Source organism: Eschrichtius robustus, chromosome 11 (genome assembly GCF_028021215.1).
Source record: "Eschrichtius robustus isolate mEscRob2 chromosome 11, mEscRob2.pri, whole genome shotgun sequence".
NCBI classification, from domain to species: Eukaryota; Metazoa; Chordata; class Mammalia; order Artiodactyla; family Eschrichtiidae; genus Eschrichtius; species Eschrichtius robustus.
The window spans coordinates 62,473,424-62,497,497 of NC_090834.1; the positions used below are offsets into that span (position 1 = coordinate 62,473,424).

General features: G+C 51.7%; 1 protein-coding gene across 4 annotated transcripts; it reads right to left on the reverse strand.

Annotated features, from left to right (window-relative positions):
• On the reverse strand, positions 1-15,676 carry ATG16L2 (autophagy related 16 like 2). 4 transcript variants are annotated; one of them, XM_068555865.1, is made up of 18 exons: positions 15,511-15,676; positions 13,537-13,636; positions 12,909-13,011; positions 9,386-9,459; positions 8,828-9,079; positions 8,643-8,708; positions 8,187-8,294; positions 6,723-6,785; positions 6,010-6,118; positions 5,509-5,614; positions 4,671-4,741; positions 4,337-4,408; positions 4,104-4,224; positions 3,674-3,779; positions 2,854-3,003; positions 2,598-2,645; positions 2,374-2,475; positions 1-456 (listed from the first exon to the last, which is right to left on the reverse strand). In XM_068555865.1, the coding sequence occupies exons 1-18, from the start codon at positions 15,626-15,628 to the stop codon at positions 423-425; spliced, it is 1,803 nt and encodes a 600-aa protein (XP_068411966.1). In that variant the 5' UTR covers positions 15,629-15,676; the 3' UTR covers positions 1-422. The 4 variants fall into 4 exon arrangements, with proteins under 4 accessions (XP_068411966.1, XP_068411965.1, XP_068411967.1 ...); XM_068555864.1 differs by lacking the exon at positions 1-456 and adding an exon at positions 1,708-2,025; XM_068555866.1 differs by lacking the exons at positions 1-456; positions 6,723-6,785 and adding an exon at positions 1,708-2,025.
• Positions 15,677-24,074: the final 8,398 nt, after the last annotated feature.

A 24,074-nucleotide genomic window follows, 5' to 3' on the forward strand; every position in this document is an offset into this window, starting at 1 on the left:
TATGAACATTTCCTGAGGCTTTCTCTGTGGCTCTGAGACCTGATCCCAGGGAATACTTTGCTCCCATCCTGGCCTCTTCCAAGAGCTTCCTGACTGAGATGGAGGGGGGCAGACACAAGGGGGGTGGGGCATAGAGATGGAAGAGGCTCCTAGCCAGCCTGGCAGGTGAGGAGAGGCTCTCAGTGAGGGGATCCTGAAGGACAAATTTGAATTAGGAGCTGGGAGGGAAGAACATTCTGGGCAGAGAGAAAATCACACGCAAGACACATTCAGAGTAGCAACAAAGTGAAGATGCAGCTGAGGCCAGCAGGGCCACGTCCTGAGGGTAAGGAGTTTCTCTTCAGGCAGTGCAGAACTTCAAAGGGTTGGACGTATGACCACAACACCTTGAGAAAGTCACTCTGGCCGTGGCAAGGAGGGGACTAGGTGGAGACAGCAGGTCGAGGACAAGGTGGCCTGCAGTGGCAGCAGGAATGGAGAATTAGACGCAACAGCCCCACGCCTTGGTGCCCAAGAAGAAGTGGGGTGTGAGGGGAAGAGACGCTTATGACAGGGATAGATGATGCCTAGGAGGCAGCTGGGTATGTCACCCAGAGCTCAGGGGACAGCTGTGCTGAGGGCAGTGAGTGAGCTGGGATCAGCAGAGCGTAGATTTGGGTATTTAGCCAACACTTACACAGCCTTTGTCATGTGCCAGGAACTTTACAAATACTAATGCATCGAGTCCTTACAACAGTCTTTGAGGTAGATACTATTTTCCCATTTTACACAGGAGGAAACTAAGGCACAAAGACATTAAGTAACTTGCTCAAAATCATTCAGCTACTCAATAGTAGAGCAGAGATTCAAACCCAGACAGTCTAGCTGCAGAGTCCTGGCTCTCAGCTCTCTCCTGCCCATCCTGGAAATAGTTTCCAAAACCCTGGGACTCAGGAGAGACACTGTAAGGTAATAAAGGAGGCTGAGAGTTCTAGAGTAAAGCCTTGAATCTCAACTGAGCAGACCCCCAGAGGTCAGCCCCTATCACTCAGGGACAGAAGTCCCCTTCGATGCCTGGTGACTGGCAATGGCCGTCCCGCTGACCCTCCTCCACGCCCTAGGTTGGGGAAGGAAATGGAGTGCCCAGGTTCCACCCTGCTGGGTCTGCCATGTACTCCAGATGCTTGTTGTGTGGATTAAATCTGATGCTGATGTAAGCGAGGCCCAGGCCCAGCCCACGGATGTCCTCCCCGACACACAAGGTGTCTGCCTCTGGGGCAAGAACGTGGCCCCAGTCTAAAGGCAGGCCTCTTGTACCGAGTACCTGACATCACTCTGGTTTTTCAGGATCCTTTCCACAGGGCCCCTCTCAGCTGTCTCCCCTGCTCCCTCCTCAGAATTCACACGGCCCCTCCTCAGCCTCGGTCTACCCTGGGTGCCTGAAACAGAAGGGCCCAAGGACCAGGACCAGCTTAGACCGAGGGTGAAATTTCTACTGCTCAAAAAGCCACTGCCCTAAAAGCCACTGCCCTTTGCTGTCTCTGGGCCCTTCTTCAAGCTGTCAGCACAGAAGGCGGGCCAGCTCTGCCCAGCTCTGTGCGGGAGGAGGAAAGGGAGCCAAGCCTGGGTCTCCTTGAGCCTCCACCCAAAGGCTTCCTTGTTCCCTGAATGCTGCAAACAGGCAAGCAGACACCAGTTTAAATGTAATTTTTTTCCACTTTTCCCAGAGAAAGTGAGGAAACAGAGATAAAAAACAAAACAATACAGTAATCCCCCCCAACCCACACTTTGTTTTTAAACAAACAAACAGGCCAGGTCCTGCCTGGCCTTCTTACCCACTAAATGCCACCCCCATCCCTGCACCCCTACTGGCCCTGGAGCCTCTGGGGCAGTGGGAAGCTGTCCTCCGGCTTCAGGCTTTGGACTAGAGCTCCAGCTCAGGCAGGAGAGTCGTGGCACTAGTGCCAGAGCACAACCTTCCTGGCCTGGTCCACGCTCACCACGTGGCTCCCAGAGTAGCACCAGGCCACGGCATTGACGGCAGCGCTGAGGAGAGGGAGAGGCAGGCTTCAGGGGGCATCCGCAGCTGGGCTCTGCCCCTCATTACTGGACCTGGGCATTTTGAAGCCCTCTCTGAGCCCATCTCCTCACCTGTAAAATGGGCTCAGAGGGCTGTGGTGAGAGCAGACCCAAGTGCACATGGGAAAACACCTTGTGAACTGTGAAGGGCTCGGGCGGGGGTGGGCAGGGAATGGAAGGTACGGGACAAGGGCTGGGGGCTCCAGGATGCCCAGCATGTCAGGACCTGGAATCAGCTTAGCAGGATTGGGGCAGGGCTGGGGGTGGGGTACTGGCGCTAGGGTGGGCAGGTGGGTGGGCAGTGACCGTGCTCACCAATGGGGTCCCCGAAGGCTACTCTCCAGTTTCCCAGTGTCTACATCCCAGATGTAAAGGGCTCCATCCCAGGAACCTGCCAGTGCGTAGCTTCTGTCTGGGCTGCAGGGGCCACAGCACAGCAAGAGAGAAGAGATTAGAGGTAAGGACACAGACACACACCAACACAGACACAGACAGATGGGACACACTCAGGCATGGGTGCTGCGCTCTCATGGACACACCTGAACACAGCTTTGGTCCAGTCAGAACCGCACCTGAAGCCATCAGCCCTGAGAACAGACAGGGTCAGGTCAGAATGGAGGTGGCTCAGCCAGGAACTTAAAGAGCTTCCTCTCTCCGTCAAGGGCTTGGCCACCTCACCAGGCCCTGGTCCAGAGGGGCCTCCAGGGAGGGCCCCCCGCTGACAGGCCTTTTACAGGGGACAAGGCCCAGCTGCCACAGCCAAAGCCACGGGATCAGTGGGCACAAGGCAGGTACCTGAACACCTGGCGGATATTGCTGACACGCAGGTCGATGACCTTGAGCGTGTCATCTCGGGAACAGCTGAGCAGATGCAGCTGGTCGTGGCTGAGGCTCAGGGAGGTGACCCGGCCCTGCACAGGGATGACCTGGGTGCAGCGGGGTCCCCTGAGGAGCAGGGACAAAGATGAGGATGAGGAGCAGCCACCCTGACAAGGCTGCTCCTGACAGACTAACAAGTCCAGAGGCGCCCCTGGTCTCAGGCCACTAAGGCCAAGGCTGACAACTAATCGCCCACTGCAGCCAGCCCCTTCCAACAGGAACTTACTAAACCCTTGGGTCACTAAAATAAGTGCTGGGGGCGGGGGCGGGGAAGAAATCAAAGTCTGTCTTCAACTATGTGAAAGAGAGAGCAAAGGGTTTCAAAAGGCAATCTCTGCAGATGAGTAAGAAGCCTGAGGCAGGCCTGGCACTGGCTCTGGCACTGGTTCCAGCACTGGCTTTTATAAACCATTCAAGCCCAATGCTGGGCTCTTAGGCTCAAAAAACAATAAAACTTTTGTTCCTTTTGACTAAAAAGTGGTGATTACATGGGAAAAAAGAGCTTCTCCATCTTGGTTGGCAAGACCCAGGCAGGGTCCCTTGGTTGGACCGAGGGCCAATAAGAAGGAGGCACAGGTCTCCGAGGGCAGCTGAGCCTTCAAGGGGCCAAGCCCAGCACAGAGGCCACCAGAGCCTCGCTTCCCCAAGGTACCCTCAGCAGCTCCATGGCTAGAAAAAGGAAGAGAATACAGGAGCCCTGCCCCCACCTCCACCACCCACAGCCTGCGCCTATCACCTGCTGTCCCAGAACCGGATCTTCTGGTCATTGTGACCACTAATGATGACATGGTCCCCACACACCACATCGTTACAGTAGGAAAGGACATTGATGGTCCTGGAACCTAGGGACCAAGGAGTAGAGCCCCAGCCTCAGAGAAGGGTTATCAGGAGCCAACCCACTGGATGTATGGAGAAGCTGAGGCCCAGAAGCCCCAGAGGTAAGGTGTCCTCCCAAAACTAGAACCCAGGTCCCCCGTTTCCCAGCCCAAAGCCTGAGGTCACCTAGAAACCAGGGAAAGCATCATCGATGGGGGATAGAAGAGGGGCCTTGGGAGGTTTCATCCCAAATGCCTGTAAATCTTGGAGCCACTCCCAGAGAGCAGGCTGAGGTCCCCCATAGCCTGGCAGGGTCCTGGCAGTTAGGAAAGGGGAGGGTTGGGCCTCACAGTAGGCTCGGCCGAGGTCCCACTCCTTCACTGTCCGGTCCCGGCTCCCGGTCACCGCCTGATGCCTCGTTAGCTTGAATTTGGCAGCCGTCACCTTGTCTGTGTGTCCAGATAGTGTCTCCTGCCACCATCCCAGATATGCATCAAGGGTATGGCCAAGACCCCATAACAAACCCCTCCAGGCCCAAGGCATGACCCCTGACCCCCAGGCTGCCTCCCCAGTCAGGCCTTACCTTGGACTGTGCCTCCCCAACCTTCCAAAGCTGGGCGGCCTTATTGTAAGTAGCTGCCAGTACCTGGGAGCCCTGGGGAGATGGGAGGGGAAAGGATAGGTCCTGAACCTGGGCCTGGCCAGAGGCAACTGCAGGCCAGAGAGCTGGGGCCAGGGCTGCCTCAGAGCTTCCCCCAGCCCAGATCACCCAGGTAGGCAGAGGAGAATCGAGGCCCAGGGAGGAGGACTGTGTAGAGCTCTAGGATACCCGTGATGTTCCCTCAGGCCCCAAAGCCCCCACCTGCCCAGTGTGGAGACTGGGGGAGGGACATCCTATGCCCCCCAGGTCCTCTCACCGAGGGGTCAAAGTCCACACTGGTGATGCTGCCGCCAGCTCCTTCAAGGGTCTGGTTGGCCTCCAGGCGCCCTGGGGGGACCAGGAGAAGGGACAAGTGAAATGAAGTCACTAATCTCACGAAACAGAGGAGCCTGGACTGTGAGTGGGAAGATGAATCTCTCCTGAATTAGAGGACAGAAGTGCTGGGCCTGTTCTTGGGGGAGCGGCTGGGGTTGGGGGGTGGGGGGGGGGTCTAGCTGGAGGCTGCACCTTCCTGAACTGCCAGCAGAGGGCCCCGGGGGGCTGCAGGTCATCTCGCGGACATCTGGAAAAGACCAGAGAGAAGGGACTGTCCCTAGGTCACACGGCAAGCCAGAGCCAGGCCAGCTGGAGACTCACCTCCTCCAGGAAGTCTCTGGGAGCCAGCTCTCACTCCCCAGTACACCCCCACCCTACAGAACACAGAGTAGATAGCTAACATTTGTCTCACAACTGAGTTCTGAGAGCTCAGTGACACTAGGAAGAGGAGGTGGCCTGGTGGACCCAAGGGACCTGCTCAAGGGCCTGTCCCTGTAGAACCTCATGACATGGTACCTCCACCACCCCAACAGGGACCATCTGAGTTTAGCCCTCCCCACCCTGCAGCCCTCGACTTCAGGAGGTGGGAGGCTCTGCCCTTCTTAGGAGCAGTGACCCCAGAACTCTTGCCAAGAGTGGCCAGAACTCTGGCCGCTGCCCACAAGAATGTCCCAGGTGAGGAAACACAAAGAGACTCAAGACCCTTCCCACCAAGGAGCAAGCTGAAGGTGAGGTCTGGAGAGAAAGGATTAGGCTGGCCTGTGGGCAGGGACCCTCACCTCCCACGACATTCCAGAGGAGGATGAAGCGGTCAGCCCCTCCGGTGGCCAGGAGGCTGCTATTGGGGCCAAAACGAACAGCATTGACCTCGGAGAGGTGGGCATCCTGTGGGGAAAAGGGGAGGTCGGTGCCCCTGGTCCTCGCCACACACGCCTCTTTGCTCACGCTCACAGCTCTGTCACACATCCTTGCACACATCAGGTCTCTGTTCGAACACTGAGTTTCAAACTTAGCCCCACCAGGGCTCATCATCTCTGACTGGACCCCTGCAGCAGCCTCCCGCCATGTTCCCAATACTCCACTACCTGGCCTCGTGGTCTCCCGGCCTCCTGTCTCTCCCTCTCATTGTAAAATGCCGAAGGGCTCCCACCACAAGCTGTGGGAGGAAAACTCCTACTCCCAGTGAGGGGCCCATCCTTGCTTCCCCAGCCTCCTTGGACCACTCCTGGGACCTGCACTCCCATATCGTACCCCATGCACTTGGCCCAGCTCCTCCTTACCAGCACATCCTGAGCTCGGGTGGGAAGTCGGGCGGCCACGCACACAGGGATGCTCTGGTATCGCTGCTCAGGGGCTCCCCCAATTGAGTGGCCTCTCCTCTTCTTGAAACTGCAGGAGGGGGTCAGGAGGGCATTCAGCAAGGCCTTCTGACGTGGGAGCCTCAAGCTCTCCTGAAGCAGCAACAACAGGAAGCAGACACGGAAGGCAGCAGAACATGGCCAGGAGGTGCAGCAGGCACGGTCCCCACCAGCCTCTGACCCCAGGGGTCAGTGTGGAGACAGTAGGGGCACCAAGACAGGCACAGAGGCAGGGCAGGGTTGGTGGATGCAGAGAAACCTCGGAGCAGGGTTTCAGTCCTGGCCTGGCCACTGCTTGGCACTGTGACCCTGAACGAATCCCTGACATTTCTGGGCCTCTATTTCCCAAATGAGTAGTAGCTCCTTTCTGGCCTCAGGCTGGAGCTTTTGGTCCCCTGTGATGACCGTGGATGAGGGACAGAGCCTGGAAGATAGCCAGGCAGGGGCTGGGAATGAGGCCATGCACCCAGCTCCTGCCTCTGGGACTCAGCAGAGGCTCACACACAGAGTGCTGGGCAACGAACGGAAGGACACACTGAGACACATACACAGCCCAAGCCTGGGCTCCAGGAGCCTAACACACACATCCAAGGGGCCCAACACCTTCACACACATGTCGGTGCACACACACTTACTCCAGAAGCCCCTTCACCACATCCACACAGCGGGACAACGTCAGGGAGGTGGCGGAGGCAGACCTGGGGCAGAATCGAGAGAGACGTGCTAAGGGACTGGCCAGTGGGTGTGCAGACAGCAGTCATTCATCCCTACACTCTTGAGCCGGGACAAGAACTTTGCTCCTCCAAGGCCAGGAGAGTAGGATGACCCAGAGGAGTCCCAGGAAGGTGGAGGAAGGGAGGGATTTGGAATGAAGTCTCCCAGTTTCACCATGATGGTTAAGAGCTGCCTCACCACCCAAGTGCCCCCCAACAAAATTTCATGGGAGGCTGAGCTGGGGCCTATGGAGGGGGGTAAAGGTGTCCCCAGGCTGAGAAAGCACAAGGCTGGGAGCAGGGGGCTAGGAAACCTAGATCCCAAAAATACCCAGGAGAGCATGTGTCCTGAGAAGACCTGGCCCGCCAGGGCTAAGGCTTTGGGGACTGCATCTCATGCCCCTCCCCAGGGTTCCTTCACTACCCCGAGGCCTGGACACCAGCGACCTGCAAAAGAGGGCTGGAGGGACTTCCCTGGTGGCGCAGTGGTTAAGAATCCGCCTGCCAATGCAGGGGACACGGGTTCAAGCCCTGGTCTGGGAAGATCCCACATGCTGTGGAGCAACTAAGCCCGTGGGCCACAACTACTGAGCCTGTGCTCTAGAGCCCGTGAGCCACAACTACTGAGCCCATGTGCCACAACTATTGAAGCCCGCGCGCCTGGAGCCCGTGCTCCGCAACAAGAGAAGCCACCGCAATGAGAAGCCCGCGCACCACAACGAAGAGTAGCCCCCATTCGCCGCAACTAGAGAAAACCTGCGCGCAGCAACGAAGACCCAATGCAGCCAAAAATAAATATTTAAAAAATTTTTTAAAGTAAAAAATAAAAAAATAAATTCAAAAAAAGAAAGGGCTGGAGGAGAGCTTACAGGCTGGGGAATGGGGGGAGGGCAGTCTCAATGCCAGGCAAATCAAGACAGATGGGGGAGACTGGAGGTGAGGGGCATCCAAGACTGAAGCCTCAATCAGGTCCCACCCATATGAGCTCACATCTATACATGCTTCACAGGCATTCAGGTACGCTTACCTAAGCTTGTACACACATACGCTCTGATGTCCCTGTGTATGCACACACATGCCTGTGACAGCTGAACCCTGGACCTTGCCAACAGGTTCCCTCCTGGTCACACCCTTTCACCAGCCTGACATCCCACCCCCAGAGCTCTGGTCCTGGGAAGGAGGAAAAAGGGGGTGAGGACAGAGGTTGGGGTCTCAGACATGGCACTGACCCCAAGTGGCTCCAGGCACTGGAGGTCAGATCTGTCCTGGGGTCCAAGCTATACCCCAGTCTCTTCTTAAGCCCCCTCTCAACCCAAGAGCTGGCCCAAGGTCCTAGAGGAAGACTCTGGGATGGGACCCAGCTCAGAGCTGTGGGACAGTGCTCACCTGAAGGGTCTCTTCCATTTCTCACCAGCCTCACTCTCCAGTGGCTCAGCTGCCAGAGCCAGAGTGTCTGCTTCCTCTCTGATCCCATCGCCTAATGTGTCTGGACTCCTGGGGGAGAGAATTAAGCTCAGAATGGCTAAGGGACCAGGCCAGCCCCTCGGTGCCACGGTGACGATGTGCAGACCCAGAGATGAAGGTGTCCCTGTGGACGCACGTGTGGCGGGCGCAGGTGCTGGCTCCTACGACCACACGTGTCTGCACGTGTCCTGGGCTCGTTTTGCCTGGGGGCCACGGCACCGCGTCTGTGCACACTTGCGGTCAGGTGCACCGGTTGCCGCAGGGAGGTGGGGGTGGGGTAGAACCGTAGCGGCCCTGGGGCAGGGCACTGCAAAGGTCGCGGGGCAGAGCCCGCGGCGGAGCCTCGGCAGGCAGGTCTCGGCGCATCCTCATTCTTACTCGCTTATGCTCACTGTCCGCTTGGCTGCCTTCTTCAGCTCCTGGGACACCCGCGCCTGCTTGGCCCTGGGATAGAAATGCCTCCTGAAAGTCGGGTCGCTCCGGTGCCCGGAAGGCGGGGCCGGGCCCCTCCCCCACAGGACACGCCATCGCTCACGTCCGAAGGGCAGGCCCAGCGCTCTCACCTCTCGCGGCGCTCGTTGCGCAGGTTGCGCTCGGCTGCGGCGCGCGCCTTGCGCCGCACCAGCCGATCCAGCAGGTCGCGTGCCTCCTCCTCGAGCCTGCGCAGAGCCGCCTCCTGGTGCCCGACGTGCACGCGCAGCGCCTCATAGGCCGCCCGCTGTGCCGCGTTCAGCGCGCGCCGCGCACCCACCTGTCCCGCCTCCTTCTCCCGCGCCTCCTGCAGCTGCGCCACGCGGGCCTCCAGAGCTGCCAGCCTGGAGAACGCGGAGAACCTCCGTCACCGCCCTGAGGGAACCGGTCTCGGGGCTGGGACAGACTTGCCCCAGGCCACGCGGCCAGCCGACCGGCTAAACCACGTCTCCGACCAAGCCTTCGGAGTCCTGCAGTTCCCGGCCTCTGCGACCAGCCACAGGCCTGGGGGGCGTTTGAGGACGTGGGGAAAGCTGTCGGGCCCTTCTGGAGACCCGCGGGGTGACCCTGTCCCCTCCCCCTGGCAGTGATGGCCCCGAGCCTCCCCAAGGTGCGCGGGGAGGACCCCTCTCGCACCGCCCGCGCCTCACCTGCTTTGCCCCTCCTCCAGCTGTGATTCCAGGGTGCCCAGGGCCGCGCTCTTTTCCACCACCTGGTAGGCCATCTGCAGCGGCGGAGGGGCCGGACAGGTAGGCATGGGCGCCTCTGGGCAGGGCCTCCAGCCCCTCTCTGGCCGAGAGGCTGGTAGGACGGGGTCTATCTCTCCTCTCACCCGCTCCCTAGCTCAAGAGAAAGCTGAGGCGCAGACAGGCGTTGCACCAAGCACAGGAATGCACTGCTGTTTCAGGGATCAACGGAAGGGCCTTAGGCTCTGAAGCTTAACACCGGAGTTTCAATTCTGGCAGCGCCACTTATATTCTCTGTGACCCGGGGTAGTCATTTAACCGCTCTAAACCAGCTCTGTTTCTTCACCTGTCCAGTGGGAATGGTTGTGCTTACCTCATTGGGTAACACGGAATTACTATAAGGAATAGTATCTCAAATAATGATGATTGGTTATATAGCACTTAAGTGTGCTAGGTCTTATTCCAAGCACTCTACAGTATTAACTCTTTCAATCCAGTAGGAACTGCCATTCTCCCCATTTTACACATGAGGACATTGACACAGAGAGGTTCAGTGTCTTGCCCAAAGTCACACAGCTAAGTGGCAGAACTGAGATCTGAACCCAGGCCACCTAACATGCTCCAAGTAAAGCGCTGTGTATAGGAAGGGTTCAAGGGATGTGTGTTCTTTTCCCCACCTCTCCAAGCCCTGGCTTACCCAAGCATAGATCCCAGAGAGCAAGAAGGAGCTCTGAGCAGAGGCACACAGGCTAACAGGAATGGACTGTGGGAGCACCGGGCCCAGACTGAATACCAGAGCTGCCCCCAGCCCCAGAGTGGGGGTGAGCGTCATCTCATCTGTCCCCCGCCCCACTGAACAGTCCTTCATCCGAGAGCCAAGAGCTGGGGAAACCACAGAACTGAGGGGTCAGTGGGAGAGACAGATGCTAAGCAAAGCAGTTCCCACCACTGTGGCAAGAGGAATATGAAATAACCAAGGCTGGGGGCTCTTGCTGCTGACCTGTCCCTGTGTTCTTTCTCACATGGGCCTGGTGAGAGATGGGCTGAGGAGCAAGGTTGGTGTCCACCTGCACTGACTCCTGGTGTGAGTGGGCCGGGGTTAGGGACCCTGCACATTCAGGGTCCATAGCTGGCCCAATTTATAACACTTATAATTCCTTCCACCATTAAACAATCTGATCATCACTTCCATTTCCTCACCTGTCATATACTTTCACTGATGTTTTGGCATTCAGTATTTTTTTGATGCTATTCAAAATCCAAATAATAGAGATGGAAAACAGATTAGTGGTTAGGAGTTAGGGATGATTGGAGGAGAGGGGCGAGTTGTGACTAAAACAGAGTAGCAAGAGGGAGATCTTTGTGATGATGAAATAGTGCTGTATCCTGATGGGCATGCAAATCTACACAGGTGACAAAATGACAAAGAACTATATACACTTCATACCAATATCAATTTCCTGGTTGTGTGTACTGTAGTTACATAAGATGTAACCAATGGGGGACATTGGGTAAAGGGTGCACAGGACCTCTCTGTACTGTCTTTGCAACTTCCTGTGGGTCTATAATTATTTCAATAAAAAGTTAAAACAACAATAATACATGCTTGTTGCGATATGTGAAACAGTACTAAGAATTAAAGAAAAAGCCCCTCCCCATCCCTTGGCGTATCCAATGGGAACTGACTGGTTTGTGTCTGAGGACATGATGAGGAGGGAATGCTGAGGGCGAGGGGTGCGTGGAAGTATCCCAGACAAAGGGAACCATGAGCTCAGGGACAAGAGAGTGGCAGGAAATGCAACACTGAGGCCGGAGGACTCAACTTGGGAGCCAGGCTAAGGAGCTTTGGAAAATATGTACCAAACTGATCATGGGGAGAGGTGGTGAAAGGGGCTTCTACTTTTTTACTCTATGGGCTTCTGTTCTCTTGAAATGTTCACAACAAGCATGTATTTGTATATTATTTGTCTTCTTTTTAATGGAGATCATTTTTATTATTAAAATATATCACTCTGAGTGCAGAATGGAGAATGGATGGGGGTGCCAAAGGAGGAGTGGTCCAGCGAGGAATGAGAGTAACTTGGACCAGGCAGACAGGGCACAAAAAATGGAAGTTGATGGATTTGGAGGCAGGATCCATGAGCTGGTGACTAGCTCAGGATGGAGGGCTGCTAGGGGTTAGAGGTGTCCCTGGGTTTCCAGCCTGGTGACTACCAATGGAGGGGGGGATGATCTATCTCATTTATCACCTAGTCTACAAATATTCATTAGCATGGACTGTGGAGACAGGCCCCAGGGATACAATGGAGGCAAACCAAAGGCATCCCAGTTCTCGGGGTTCTCACAGCCCAGAAAGGGGCTTAGATTTTGAGAATCACCTCGCAAATGTAGAGTTGCAACTACAACAGGGGCTCTGAGAGAGAGGCTATCACTAGGTTCATAGCCCCAAATACACATTAGTTGAGCAAGTGACTTGGCATGTAGTAACTAGATAGGTGTTTACTGGCCCATCAGCCTCCTCCAGTGGACTGGAAGCTCCATGGGGCCAGGTCTTGTTCACAGCTGCATTGCCTATGCCTTGGATATAGTGATTGTCAATATATATTTGTTGAAAGAATGAATGGAGATCACAGAAAGGGGATTTGTGGGGGAGAGAGTTCAAATCCTGGCTCCAGCTCTCTAAGCCTTCGTTTCCTCTGAAATATAAAGTTGTGGAAGATTAGCTGAAGTAACGCTTAGCCCAGCGTTCTCAACGTGGTGTTGGCCATATAATCACAGGGGCGATGGTTAGTCTGATTTTAGATGTGAAGTCCAAAAAGCAGCTAAGCAAGAGAGTCTGAGCTCATAAGAGAAGGCTGAGCTAGAGATGGGTCTGGGAGTTAGCAAACAGAAAGTCCTTGGGAGTCAGTTAACCCACCCAAGCTCCAAAGAACACCCACATCTGAAGGGAGGGGGATAAAAAGGAGGGAAAGTAGCCAGAGAAGGAAGTTCAGAAGCAACAGCTACAGAAGTGAGAGGAAAACCAGGAGAGTGTGGTGAAACAGAAGCCAAGAGACACCATGCGGCAGGGGCGGGGGGAAGCAGTGTCAGGTGGGGCTAGCACACCCTGCCATGGAGGTGGACCACCTTACTTTTGGTCTGCAAATGTGTATTGAGTGTCAATTGGTACTGGGCCCTGAGGTTTGCAGGGCAAGTGGTGAGCAGAGCAGGCTGGACCATCCAGAAGGGGGAACAGAGGCTGCCTGTTTCCTGCACCCCTCACACTCCTCCCTGAGCTCTCACTGCACTTCCTCCAGCTGCTATTGGAGCCCACTTCATCCTGGGCTGCCAGGGCCAAGCTAGAGAGCACTCTGACCCCTGTCTGGCCTCAAGGCACTGGACTTTGGAATCTCCCTCACTTGCTGGCTCCCTTGGACAACATGTCCCAGCCCCAAAGTTCTGGATCCTGGGCCCACCCCATTCTCTCTCAGACCCCTGCCCAGCCTACCTCTCCACACACCAACCGGAGACCCTCCTCCTCCTCTTGCCACTTCACCCTCAGAGCTGCTGGTGATGGGACTCGGTCTGAGTCAGGCCCTGACTCCTCCTCCCTGTCAACCAATCAGAGAGTGGTGTTCATTGTCCCTCCATTCACCCAGAGGATACACACGAACAGTTTGAAACCAGAGCCATGAACTTTCTCCTGAGGAAGGTGGGAGCCAGAAAGTCAGTAGAGGAAAGAGCAAGTCTCCAGAAACTAGAGCTGCCCGTGAACCTCTGCTGTTGGATTCCCCCAGGCCTTGAGTTCCCAGGCCAGGACCCCCTCAAGAAGCACTTCCCAACTCTTTGAGCCCCAATCCATTCCTGGTTCTCATCTTCGCTCCCTCTTTGGAATAGGTGGCATCGTGTCCTTTCTGTAGGCATCAGGTGAGGAGCAAACAGAAAAACACAGAGGTGTGTGGGCGTGGGAGGACAAATGCAGAGAGATGGACATTCTGAGCAGCTGGCCCGGGGGGGAAGGCTCGAGAGCCTGCCTCCCCCTCCCCTGGGCAGCAGCCAAGGGCCAATGAGGTGCCGGGGTGGGGGCAGGGCCCAGGCACAGGAAGCCCTCTGTGACCACAAACACAAACACTCACCAGGGGCCCTGGAGGAGAGTCCGAGTGACATGGGTGGGCTCTGGCTGCAGCTTCTCTGAGAACTGGGCCAGCAGCTCCGCTTTCTCTATGAGACGGTTATCTGCGGGTGCAAAAAGGTGAGCCTGGAGCACAGACAGACACTTTCCAGCAGACTCTAGGCATACAAGTTACCTCTCTGGCTGGGAGGGCTGCAGGAGCCGAGGGATGCAGAAGGGGGAGCTACTGGCAGGCTGGGCTCTGCCCTTGCCTGAGGGGTGTCTGTGCAGCTCCATCAGGACCTCCAGCCCTTGCACAGCCTCTAAGAGCACAGCCCCCAGGCCCTCCCAGGAGAAGACTTGCTCTCCCAGGGACAGAGAAGGACGACCACTGCAGGGGAAGGAGATGGCTGAGTACTGCCTGCTGAGGTTCTCAAGGGAAGGAAGGGGCCAGGGGTTGATCCAGGGCGGGGCCTATCCCCAGACAGTGATGAAACAAACTGAGCTCCACTAGCCTGTGGCCTTTGGCAAGATACTTCCATTCCAGGGGCTCTTTCTGGGCTAAAAAACAACCCTGACTTCCCCAGGGTTGGTGTAAGGCTCCCCCCAGGCCAGAACAGAAAGTCCTTGAGTTTGTTAGTTTCTGCTACAGACCCTGGAATACAGCCTCTCCACCCCGACGCATGGTCACTTCCTCTTCTCTCACCAGGTCCAGGGTAGGGTAGAGATGGTAAGCCCAGGCCTAACTCCTCAGCTCCTTTCCCTCTTCCTGTCCCCTACCAGTCACCTAGGTCACCTAGGTTGCTGGCCTTGTTCTCACACAAAACCCCACCCCAACCCTCAGGGCATTGCTCTGCCCCACCATCACCCCCAGCAAATGTAAAGAAGATGCCATTTTGTCCAGTTTATGAGTGAGAAATAGGAGGCTTAGGGGTATGACCTGCCCAAGACCACAGAGAAGACTGGACTTCCAGTGTCTCTGAGTTCAGCCCTCCAGGATCACTCCAGTCCCACAGATTTGCAGCTCCCAGGGGATGGGGGTGACTCCCTCAAATTGGACTGTTCCATTGTCCATCAGAGCAGTGGAGAAGTGAGTGTGCCTAGAGGCAGGGGGCTGGCCTCATATACCTGAACAGAGAGGACCTGCAGCCCAGAAGGCTGCAAAGAAATCTCCCAGGAAAAGAGCAACAAATTCAGTTGTGGGGCTGGGGGGAGATGGTTAAGCAGCAGCCAAGATAAAGACCAGTGATGGAGCTGGAGGGACTGTGATTAGACTTTCAACCCCAGCCATACAATCTCAGATGACCAGAGGTGCTACACACAGGTGCACACCTGTTCATCCTGGCTTGAACTGCCATACCCCTTCCTGACCAGCTCCCCAGAAACACTCTGAGAATCTGACTTCCCCAGGCTCAGCCACCTCCCTCCGCAGCCTGGATCCCCCTTCTTCTCCCTCAGGCTGGGGTTGGTTGGGCACAGAGATGCTCCAAAAACCTGAGCCAGGATCACCTATCAGTGGCAGAGCCTCAGACTCTGAACTCCCTCCCTAGGGATTCAGAGTTTTAAAGTAGCTGCTCTGGACAGCCCCGAGATCTTTCACTGTGCTTATGGGGACCAAATGGACTGACCAGGCTCTACCCCGGGGACGGCCCAAGAAGGGGAAGTCTAAAAGACCCTAAAAATCCAACATTCGCTTATGAACGCGTGCACAGGAAGCCCAGCCGGTGGAAGGCAGAGCCAGGCCCTGAGGGGCGAGGAAGAGCAGGAGCACTAGGGGGGAGCTCCGTCCAGGAGGGGGCTCTGAGCAGAGCCTGGGCTGGAAAGGGCAGGAACACTGGCTAGTCGGAGATAGCGCGTAAGAGACAGCAAGTCCAGCAGGCCCCAGGCTTCGGAGGCGAAAAGGTGTCCGTGACTTGGGTCACAGCCGGAGGGGCCAGACAAATCCTTCCCCGCGCCGGAGCCCTATCCCCTCGACGGCCCCGGGACGCACTGCACTCACAGGCCGGCACCAGCTCCAGGAAGAGGGCCTTTTGCGTTCGGTCTCGCTGTCGAAGCTGCCGCACGATGTGACGTTTCCAGCGGACGGCGGGGACGCCGGGGTCGCTGGGCCCCGCCATGGCCGCCCTCTCCCGCCTGCACCGCGCGCTCCCCCCGCCGCAGGAGGCGCGGCCGGGCAGGGGCGGGGCCCCAAGGGGACTCAGTGACGTCAGGGGGCGGGCAGCGGCGGGGATTCCCCGGATTGTACTAAGAGTGGTCTTGGGGGGGAGAACGGAACGAAAACGTAGGGGGGAACCGCCCCAGGGTCTAGACCACCCGGATCCCACAAAAACTCTCACATGAGTGGGGTCTCCTATCGCTGTCGGGGCAGAGAGCGAGGAGCGAGATCGGAGCGATCTCCGGGGCGGCTTCCCCCTCGCCTGTTGGCGCGCTCCGCAGGCGGGGCCTCCGGGGCCTGTGTTCCTTAACCCCACTGCGCCCGGACTGAAGTCAACGGTAACAGACACTCTAAACCCGGGACCTGGAGACCCCCCTCACACCCGGACCCTGCCCTCGAGGCCCTCAAGATCCGTGAGCGGAGGCGACACAGACACAAGGCAGACAATGTACGACAGCGAGATAAGAAAGCACGGAAGAGGAAGGGACTGAAGGGAGGAGGCCCTGCTTTGCGGAGGTGATGGCACTGAATTGGGTCCTAAGGGAGGCAATAGGCGTTGGCCAGGAGAGAGAAACGGATTCCAGGCAGCTGGAAGAACAAATGCAGAGGTTCCAGGACATAAAAACTTCCAGCAGATTCGAGCCTGGAAGGACGGGAGGCAGAACTGCCCTTGTGGGGAGCAAGGTTTTAGGGTCCAGTTCGTCGCAGAAAATTTAGGACCTTGAGAGTGGAGGAGTGCAGCTGATTTCACCCAGCAAACCCCTGGCCCAGAGGGGAGAAAAAGCTTGCCTGAGATTGCACAGGAGTGGATGGCTGAGCTGGCCTGCAACCCAGTATCAGCAACCCTGACTCAGGGCTCAAGCGATCACTCTATTTGGGCGGCCTCTGGAAGAGCAGCAGCATCTCTTACGGGTACACTTGACAGTGAATCGTGGGTTTGCAGGGAACTGTGACAAAACTGTCTCCAGCAAGACCCCTGTGCAGAGCTCTGCAGACAGGCTGGTGTGAAGAATGAAAGGAGAGATTCGATGGAGCCATACAGGCCATGGAGGTGACAGGTTTGTTGAAATGCAGATGGGGTTGGGTTACAGGTCTTGGAAAGCTGTAAATGCCAGTGACACCGCAGGAGAGTGTACTCTGCTCTGCTTTGAAACCACAGTGAGTTGAGCTCAGTACCCCCTGTGCCATTGTCTTTGACCCTCATTTCCTTTGCACATGCTATGCTTGCTGTTTGGAACATCTTTCCCTCTAGTGGGCCTGGCTCCTACTCATAGGTCACCTTCTCCAGAAAAACTTTGTTCCACTGCACTGAGTTAAGCCTTCTCTGACCTCAGCCCCAGCCCAAGCCTAGCCTGTCTATTGAAGGAGTGGGTGGTGGGTGTTAACATTAACTAGAAGGTGTGCCCAGGAGAAGGGCATGGTACCCACTGGAGGCTCAAGGCCAGCTGACGACAGTGATAAATTCCTTTTAGGACTGACTGACTTGCAGGTGCCTGGGGACGCCATCATAGGTGCTGAGGTTGTGCACATTGAAGGATATATTATTGCTGTGAGGCACAGAGGTGTTATTTCTCTCAGTTGGAGAGTCATATTGGGGTGAGGGTTTCCTAACCCTTTTTTGACTCACAAAACACTCCTAGGAAATTTAAAATAATTTTGTCGTTTTTCAATAGTATATGAGAAAGAGGTATTTGATTTTGGCTAAAAATATTTATTTTTATCTTTAGAATATGAAAAGTTGGGACTTCCCTGGTAGCGCAGTGGTTAAGAATCCGCCTGCCAATGCAGGAAACACAGGTTCGAGCCCTGGTCCGGGAAGATCCCATGTGCCATGGAGCAACTAAGCCCATGCGCCACGGAGCAACTAAGCCCATGTGCCACAACTACTGAGCCTGCGCTCTGGAGCCCGCGAGCCACAACTTCTGAGCCCACGTACCACAGCTACTGAAGCCCATGCGCCTAGAGCCTGTGCTCCGCAACAAGAGAAGCCACCGCAATGAGAAGCCCCCGCAGCGCAACAAAGAGTAACCCCTGCTCGCCGTAAGTAGAGATAGCCCACGCGCAGCAATGAAGACCCAACGCAGCCAAATAAATAAATAAATTTATAAAAGAAAAAATATGAAAAGTTGTATTATAAAATTCGCTTTTTAAAATTTTAGGTAATATTCATAATATATGAAGACAAATTTCTTTTTTTTTTTGAATTTCTTTTTTAATTTTTGGCTGCCTTGGGTCTTCATTGCTGCACGCGGGCTTTCTCTAGTCGCGGCGAGCGTTGCGGTGCGCAGGCTTCTCATTGCGGTGGCTTCTCTTGCTGCAGAGCACAGGATCCAGGAGCACGGGCTTCAGTAGTTGCAGCACATGGGCTCAGTAGTTGTGGCTCACGGGCTCCAGAGCACAGGCTTAGTTGTTGTAGCGCATGGGCTTAGTTGCTCCACGGCATGTGGGATCTTCGCAGACCAGGGCTCGAACCCGTGTTCCCTGCATTGGCAGGTGGATTCTTAACCACTGTGCCACGAGGGAAGCCCTAGAAAACTAATGTTTTTTAGAATGTAGTTTGAAACTTGCACCTGGGTTAGGCATCTCCCAGCAGGCAAAGTGATTATTTAAAAGCCTAAATCAGTTCTTGTTACTCTACTTTAAACCCTCCTAAGGCTTTTCAGCATATTCAAAGCAAATCCCTAAACCTTTTCTGTGGTCTTCAAGGCCCTGCTTGGTCTGGCTCCCGCCCACATGTCTGACCTTACCTCTTTCTACTCTTTGATAAAACCTTATTCACAACACTGAAATCACTGCCAAACTCAGTCCCACTGTGGAACCTTTGCCCTGGCTATTCCCTATTCCTGGTGCTCTTCCTCCCGAACTTTTAGGGGCTGACTCCTGCCCACAAGTCAGATTTCAGAAGACCTTCCCTGTTCACCCAATCTGAAATAGCTCCCATCCCAATTAATGTCTACAAATCATCCAGTTGCTGTTCCTTTCAGAGCACTTATCACTCTCAGAAAGGATCATGCTTCTGTGTTTGTTTTGTTGTGTATGACCTATCTCTCCTATCAGGCTGGGAGCTTCAGCAGAGCCAGGACCAAGTCAGCCTTGATCCCAGCTCTGTCTTCAAACACCTAGAACAGGGCCTGGCATCAGGTGACTAGGTGATCAGTAAATATTTACTGCTGTTGCTGTGTTATCAAAAATATACAAAAACAGTGACTTCCCTGGTGGCACAGTGGTTAAGAATCCACGTGCCAATGCAGGGGACACGGGTTTGAGCCCTGGTCTGGGAAGATCCCACATGCCGCGGAGCAGCTAAGCCCATGCGCCACAACAACTGAGTCTGCGCTCTAGAGCCCGCGAGCCACAGCTACCGAAGCCCACGTGCCTAGAGCCCGTGCTCCGCAGCAAGACAAGCCACCTCAATGAGAAGCCCGCGCACTGCAATGAAGACCCAATGCAACCAAAAATAAAATAAAATAAATGTATATATATATATACAAAAACAGCTCTCATGACTCAGTGCTTAGAAGTTTTGAATTCAAAATTGTAACCATTTTTAACTGAAAAATAAATCACATGCCCATAGCCAAAAATTCAAATAGTATAAGAGTGAGACTCTTCACTTCACACCTTCGTATTGTTTAGCATAGGACAGACTATTCAGTGGTCTTTTGGTTATCTATTACTTAATACAACTATTTCTTAATAGCTCTCATGATTCTGAGTGTTGCCTGAGCTCAGATGATTCTTGTTTTGAGTCTCTTACATGGTCGTAGTCACAACCAGGACTGCAGTCATATGAAGACTCACTGGGGCTGGTCGCTAATAATGGCTCACTTATTTAGCCAGCAGGAGATGCTGGCTGTTGGCTGGAAGGTGGATTCGAGCTGAAAACCTGAAAACGAAAGCCCTACATGTGGCCCTTCCACGTAGCTTAGGTTTCTCAGAGCACGGTGGCTAGATTCTGAGAGGATGCATCCCAAAACAAGCATTCCAACAGACAGCAAGAAAGCTACTAGTCTCTTAAGCCTTGAGCCCAGAAGCTAGCACAGCATCACTTTCTCTGCATTCTATTGGCCAAAGCAGTCTCTGTCCAGGCCAGATTCAAGGACAGAGACCCCAGCTTTCAATAAAAGAAGTGTCAAAGAATTCCTGGCCATCTTTAATCCACTATAGGTGGTACCAAATAAACCTTCAAATCTCAGTGGCTTAAAACACAAAAATGTATGTCTCTCTCACATTCCAGTGTGAGGCAGACCATGTGGTATACTGTTCTCCTTCAGCAGTGACTCAGATCCAAGCTGCTTCCTCCCAGCATCTCCATCATCTCAGAGTTCTTTGATCCCAACTGTTCGGATGGGAGAGAGGTTAGGGGTGGGGGGGAACATTCACACTGATACTTAATTGCCTTGGACCTGAAGTGGCACATTCTTCTGCCCACCTCCTCGTTGGTGAGATCACATCTACTAGGAAGGCTGGAAAATGTAGTCTTCCCCTGTTCCCTGGAAGAGAAAAATGGGTGTGAACACATCATTGTTGCTGAAACACACCAATGTCCCAGTCTCCTTCTCTAGAAGTATCACCATGAACAATTTAGTGTGTATCCTTTCAGAAATATTTATGTATATACATGACTATAAACACACATGTAGCATTTACACACTGTTCCACATTTTGCTTCTTTATGTAACTATATTTTCAATATGTCTTACAGAACTTTCCATATCAGACTACATAGATCTATGTCATTCTTTTTATTTTATTTTTTTTAGTTTCACATTGTCTTTATTATTGCTTAAAAAAAATTAATGAGTGTCAAAATCTTTTTTTACTTTCAGGAAACTTGATTTTTTTTTTAATTTTAGAATTTTATTTATTTTTTTATACAGCAGGTTCTTATTAGTTATATATTTTATACATATTAGTGTATATATGTCAATCCCAATCTCCCAATTCATCACAGCACCACCACCCCGCCACTGTTCCCCCTTGGTGTCCATACGTTTGTTCTCTACATCTGTGCCTCTATTTCTGCCCTGCAAACTGGTTCATCTGTACCATTTTTCTAGGTTCCACATATATGCGTTAATATACGATATTTGTTTTTCTCTTTCTGACTTACTTCACTCTGTATGACAGTCTCTAGATCCATTCATGTCTCTACAAATGACCCAATTTCGTTCCTTTTTATGGCTGAGTAATATTCCATTGTATATATGTACCACATCTTCTTTATCCATTCGTCTGTCGATGGGCATTTAGGTTGCTTCCATGACCTGGCAATGTAAATAGTGCTGCCATAAACATTGGGGTGCATGTGTCTTTTTGAATTACGGTTTTCTCTGGGTATATGCCCAGTAGTGGGATTGCTGGGTCATATGGTAATTCTATTTTTAGTTTTTTAAGGAACCTGCATACGGTTCTCCATAGTGGCTGTATCAATTTACATTCCCACCAACAGTGCAAGAGGGTTCCCTTTTCTCCATACCCTCTCCAGCATTTGTTGTTTGTAGATTTTCTGATGATGCCCATTCTAACTGGTGTGAGGTGATACTTCATTGTACTTTTGATTTGCATTTCTCTAATAATTAGTGATGTTGAGCAGCTTTTCATGTGCTTCCTGGCCATCTGTATGTCTTCTTTGGAGAAATGTCTATTTAGGTCTTCTGCTCATTTTTTGATTGGGTTGTTTGTTTTTTTAATATTGAGCTGCATGAGCTGTTTATATATTTTGGAGATTAATCCTTTGTCCATTGATTTCTTTGCAAATATTTTCTCCCATTCCGAGGTTGTCTTTTTGTCTTGTTTGTACTTTCCTTTGCTTTGCAAAAGCTTTGAAGTTTCATTAGGTCCCATTTGTTTATTTTTGTTTTTATTTCCATTACTCTAGGAGGTGGATCAAAAAAGATCTTGCTGTGATTTATGTCAAAGAGTGTTCTTCCTATGTTTTGCTCTAAGAGTTTTATAGTGTCCGGTCTTACATTTAGGTCTCTAATCCATTTTGAGTTTATTTTTGTGTATGGTGTTAGGGAGTGTTCTAATTTCATTGTTTTACATGTAGCTGTCCAGTTTTCCCAGCACCACATATTGAAGAGACTGCCTTTTCTCCACTGTATATCCTTGCCTCCTTTGTCATAGATTAGTTGACCATAGGTACATGGGTTTATCTCTGGGCTTTCTATCCTGTTCCACTGATCTATATTTCTGTTTTTGTGCCAGTACCATATTGTCTTGATTACTGTAGCTTTGTAGTATAGTCTGAAGTCAGGGAGTGTGATTCCTCCAGCTCTGTTTTCTTCCCTGAAGACTGCTTTGGCTATTCGGGGTCTTTTGTGTCTCCATACAAATTTTAAGATTTTTTGTTCTAGTTCTGTAGAAAATGCCGTTGGTAATTTGATAGGGATTGCATTGAATCTGTACATTGCTTTGGGTAGTATAGTCATTTTCACAATATTGATTCTTCCAATCCAAGAACATGGTATATCTCTCCATCTGTTTGTATCATCTTTAATTTCTTTCATCAGTGTCTTATAGTTTTCTGCATACAGGTCTTTTGTCTCCTTAGGTAGGTTTATTCCTAGGTATTTTATTCTTTTTGTTGCAGTGGTAAATGGGAGTGTTCCCTTAATATCTCTTTCAGATTTTTCATCATTAGTGTATAGGAATGCAAGAGATTTCTATGCATTAATTTTGTATCCTGCTACTTTACCAAATTCACTGATTAGCTCTAGTAGTTTTCTGGTAGCGTCTTTAGGATTCTCTATGTATAGTATCATGTCATCTGCAAACAGTGACAACTCTACTTCTTTTCCAATTTGTATTCCTTTTATTTCTTTTTCTTCTCTGATTGCCGTGGCTAGGACTTCCAAAACTATGTTGAATAATAGTGGCGAGAGTGGACATCCTTGTCTTGTTCCTCATCTTAGAGGAAATGCTTTCAGTTTTTCACAATTGAGAATGATGTTTGCTGTGGGTTTGTCATATATGGCCTTTATTATCTTGAGGTAGATTCCCTCTATGCCCACTTTCTGGAGAGTTTTTATCATAAATGGGTGTTGAATTTTGTCAAAAACTTTTTCTGCATCTATTGAGATGATCATATGGTTTTTATTCTTCAATTTGTTAATATGGTGTATCACATTGATTGATTTGCGTATATTGAAGAATCCTTGAATCCCTGGGATAAATCCCACTTGATCGTGGTGTATGATCCTTTTAATGTGTCGTTGGATTCTGTTTGCTAGTATTTTGTTGAGGATTTTTCCATCTATATTCATCAGTGATATTGGTCTGTAATTTTCTTTTTTTGCAGTATCTTTGTCTGGTTTTGGTATCAGCGTGGTGGTGGCCTCATAGAATGAGTTTGTGAGTGTCCTTCCTCTCCAATTTTTTGGAAGAGTTTGAGAAGGATGGGAGTTAGCTCTTCTCCAAATGTTTGATAGAATTCACCTGTGAAGCCATCTGGTTCTGGACTTTTGTTTGTTGGAAGATTTTTAATCACAGTTTCAATTTCAGTGCTTGTGATTGGTCTGTTCATATTTTCTGTTTCTTCCTGGTTGAGCCTTGGAAGGTTATACCTTTCTAAGAATTTGTCCATTTCTTCCAGGTTGTCCATCTTATTGGCATAGAATTGCTGTAGTAGTCTCTTAGGATGCTTTGTATTTCTGTGGTGTCTGTTGTAACTTCTCCTTTTTCATTTCTAATTTTATTGATCTGAGTCCTCTCCCTCCTTTTCTTGATGAGTCTGGCTAATGGTTTCTCAATTTTGTTTATCTTCTCAAAGAACCAGATTTTAGTTTTATTGATCTTTGCTATTGTTTTCTTTGTTTCTATTTCATTTATTTCTGCTCTGATCTTTATGATTTCTTTCCCTCTACTAACTTTGGGTTTTCTTTGTTCTTCTTTCTCTAGTTCCTTTAGGTGTAAGGTTAGATTGTTTATTTGAGTTTTTTCTTGTTTCTTGAGGTAAGCTTGTATAGCTATAAACTTCCCTCTTAGAAATGCTTTTGCTGCATCCCATAGGTTTTGGACCGTCGTGTTTTCATTGTCATTTGTCTCTAGGTGTTTTTTGATTTCCTCTTTGATTTCTTCAGTGATCTCTTGGTTATTTAGTAACGTATTGTGTTTGTGTTTTTTACACTTTTTTCCCCTGTAATTGATTTCTAATCTCATAGCATTGTGGTCAGAAAAGATGCTTGATATGATTTCAATGTTCTTAAATTTACTGAGGCTTGATTTGTGACCCAAGATGTAATCTATCCTGGAGAATGTTCCATGTGGACTTGAGAAGAAAGTGTAATCTGCTGTTTTTGGATGGAATGTCCTATAAATATCAATTAAATTTGTCTGGTCTATTGTGTCATTTAAAGCTTGTGTTTCCTTATTAATTTTCTGTTTGGATGATCTGTCCATTGGTA

Coding starts and splice junctions, on each gene's coding strand:
- ATG16L2 (XM_068555864.1), bottom strand. CDS start 15,628: ATGGCGGGGCCCAGCGACCCCGGCGTCCCCGCCGTCCGCTGGAAACGT. Junction 9,080..9,385: donor CTGGAGGAGGGGCAAAGCAG/GTGAGGCGCGGG, acceptor CGCGTTCTCCAG/GCTGGCAGCTCTGGAGGCCC. Junction 4,225..4,336: donor TTGGGGAGGCACAGTCCAAG/GTAAGGCCTGAC, acceptor GGATGGTGGCAG/GAGACACTATCTGGACACAC.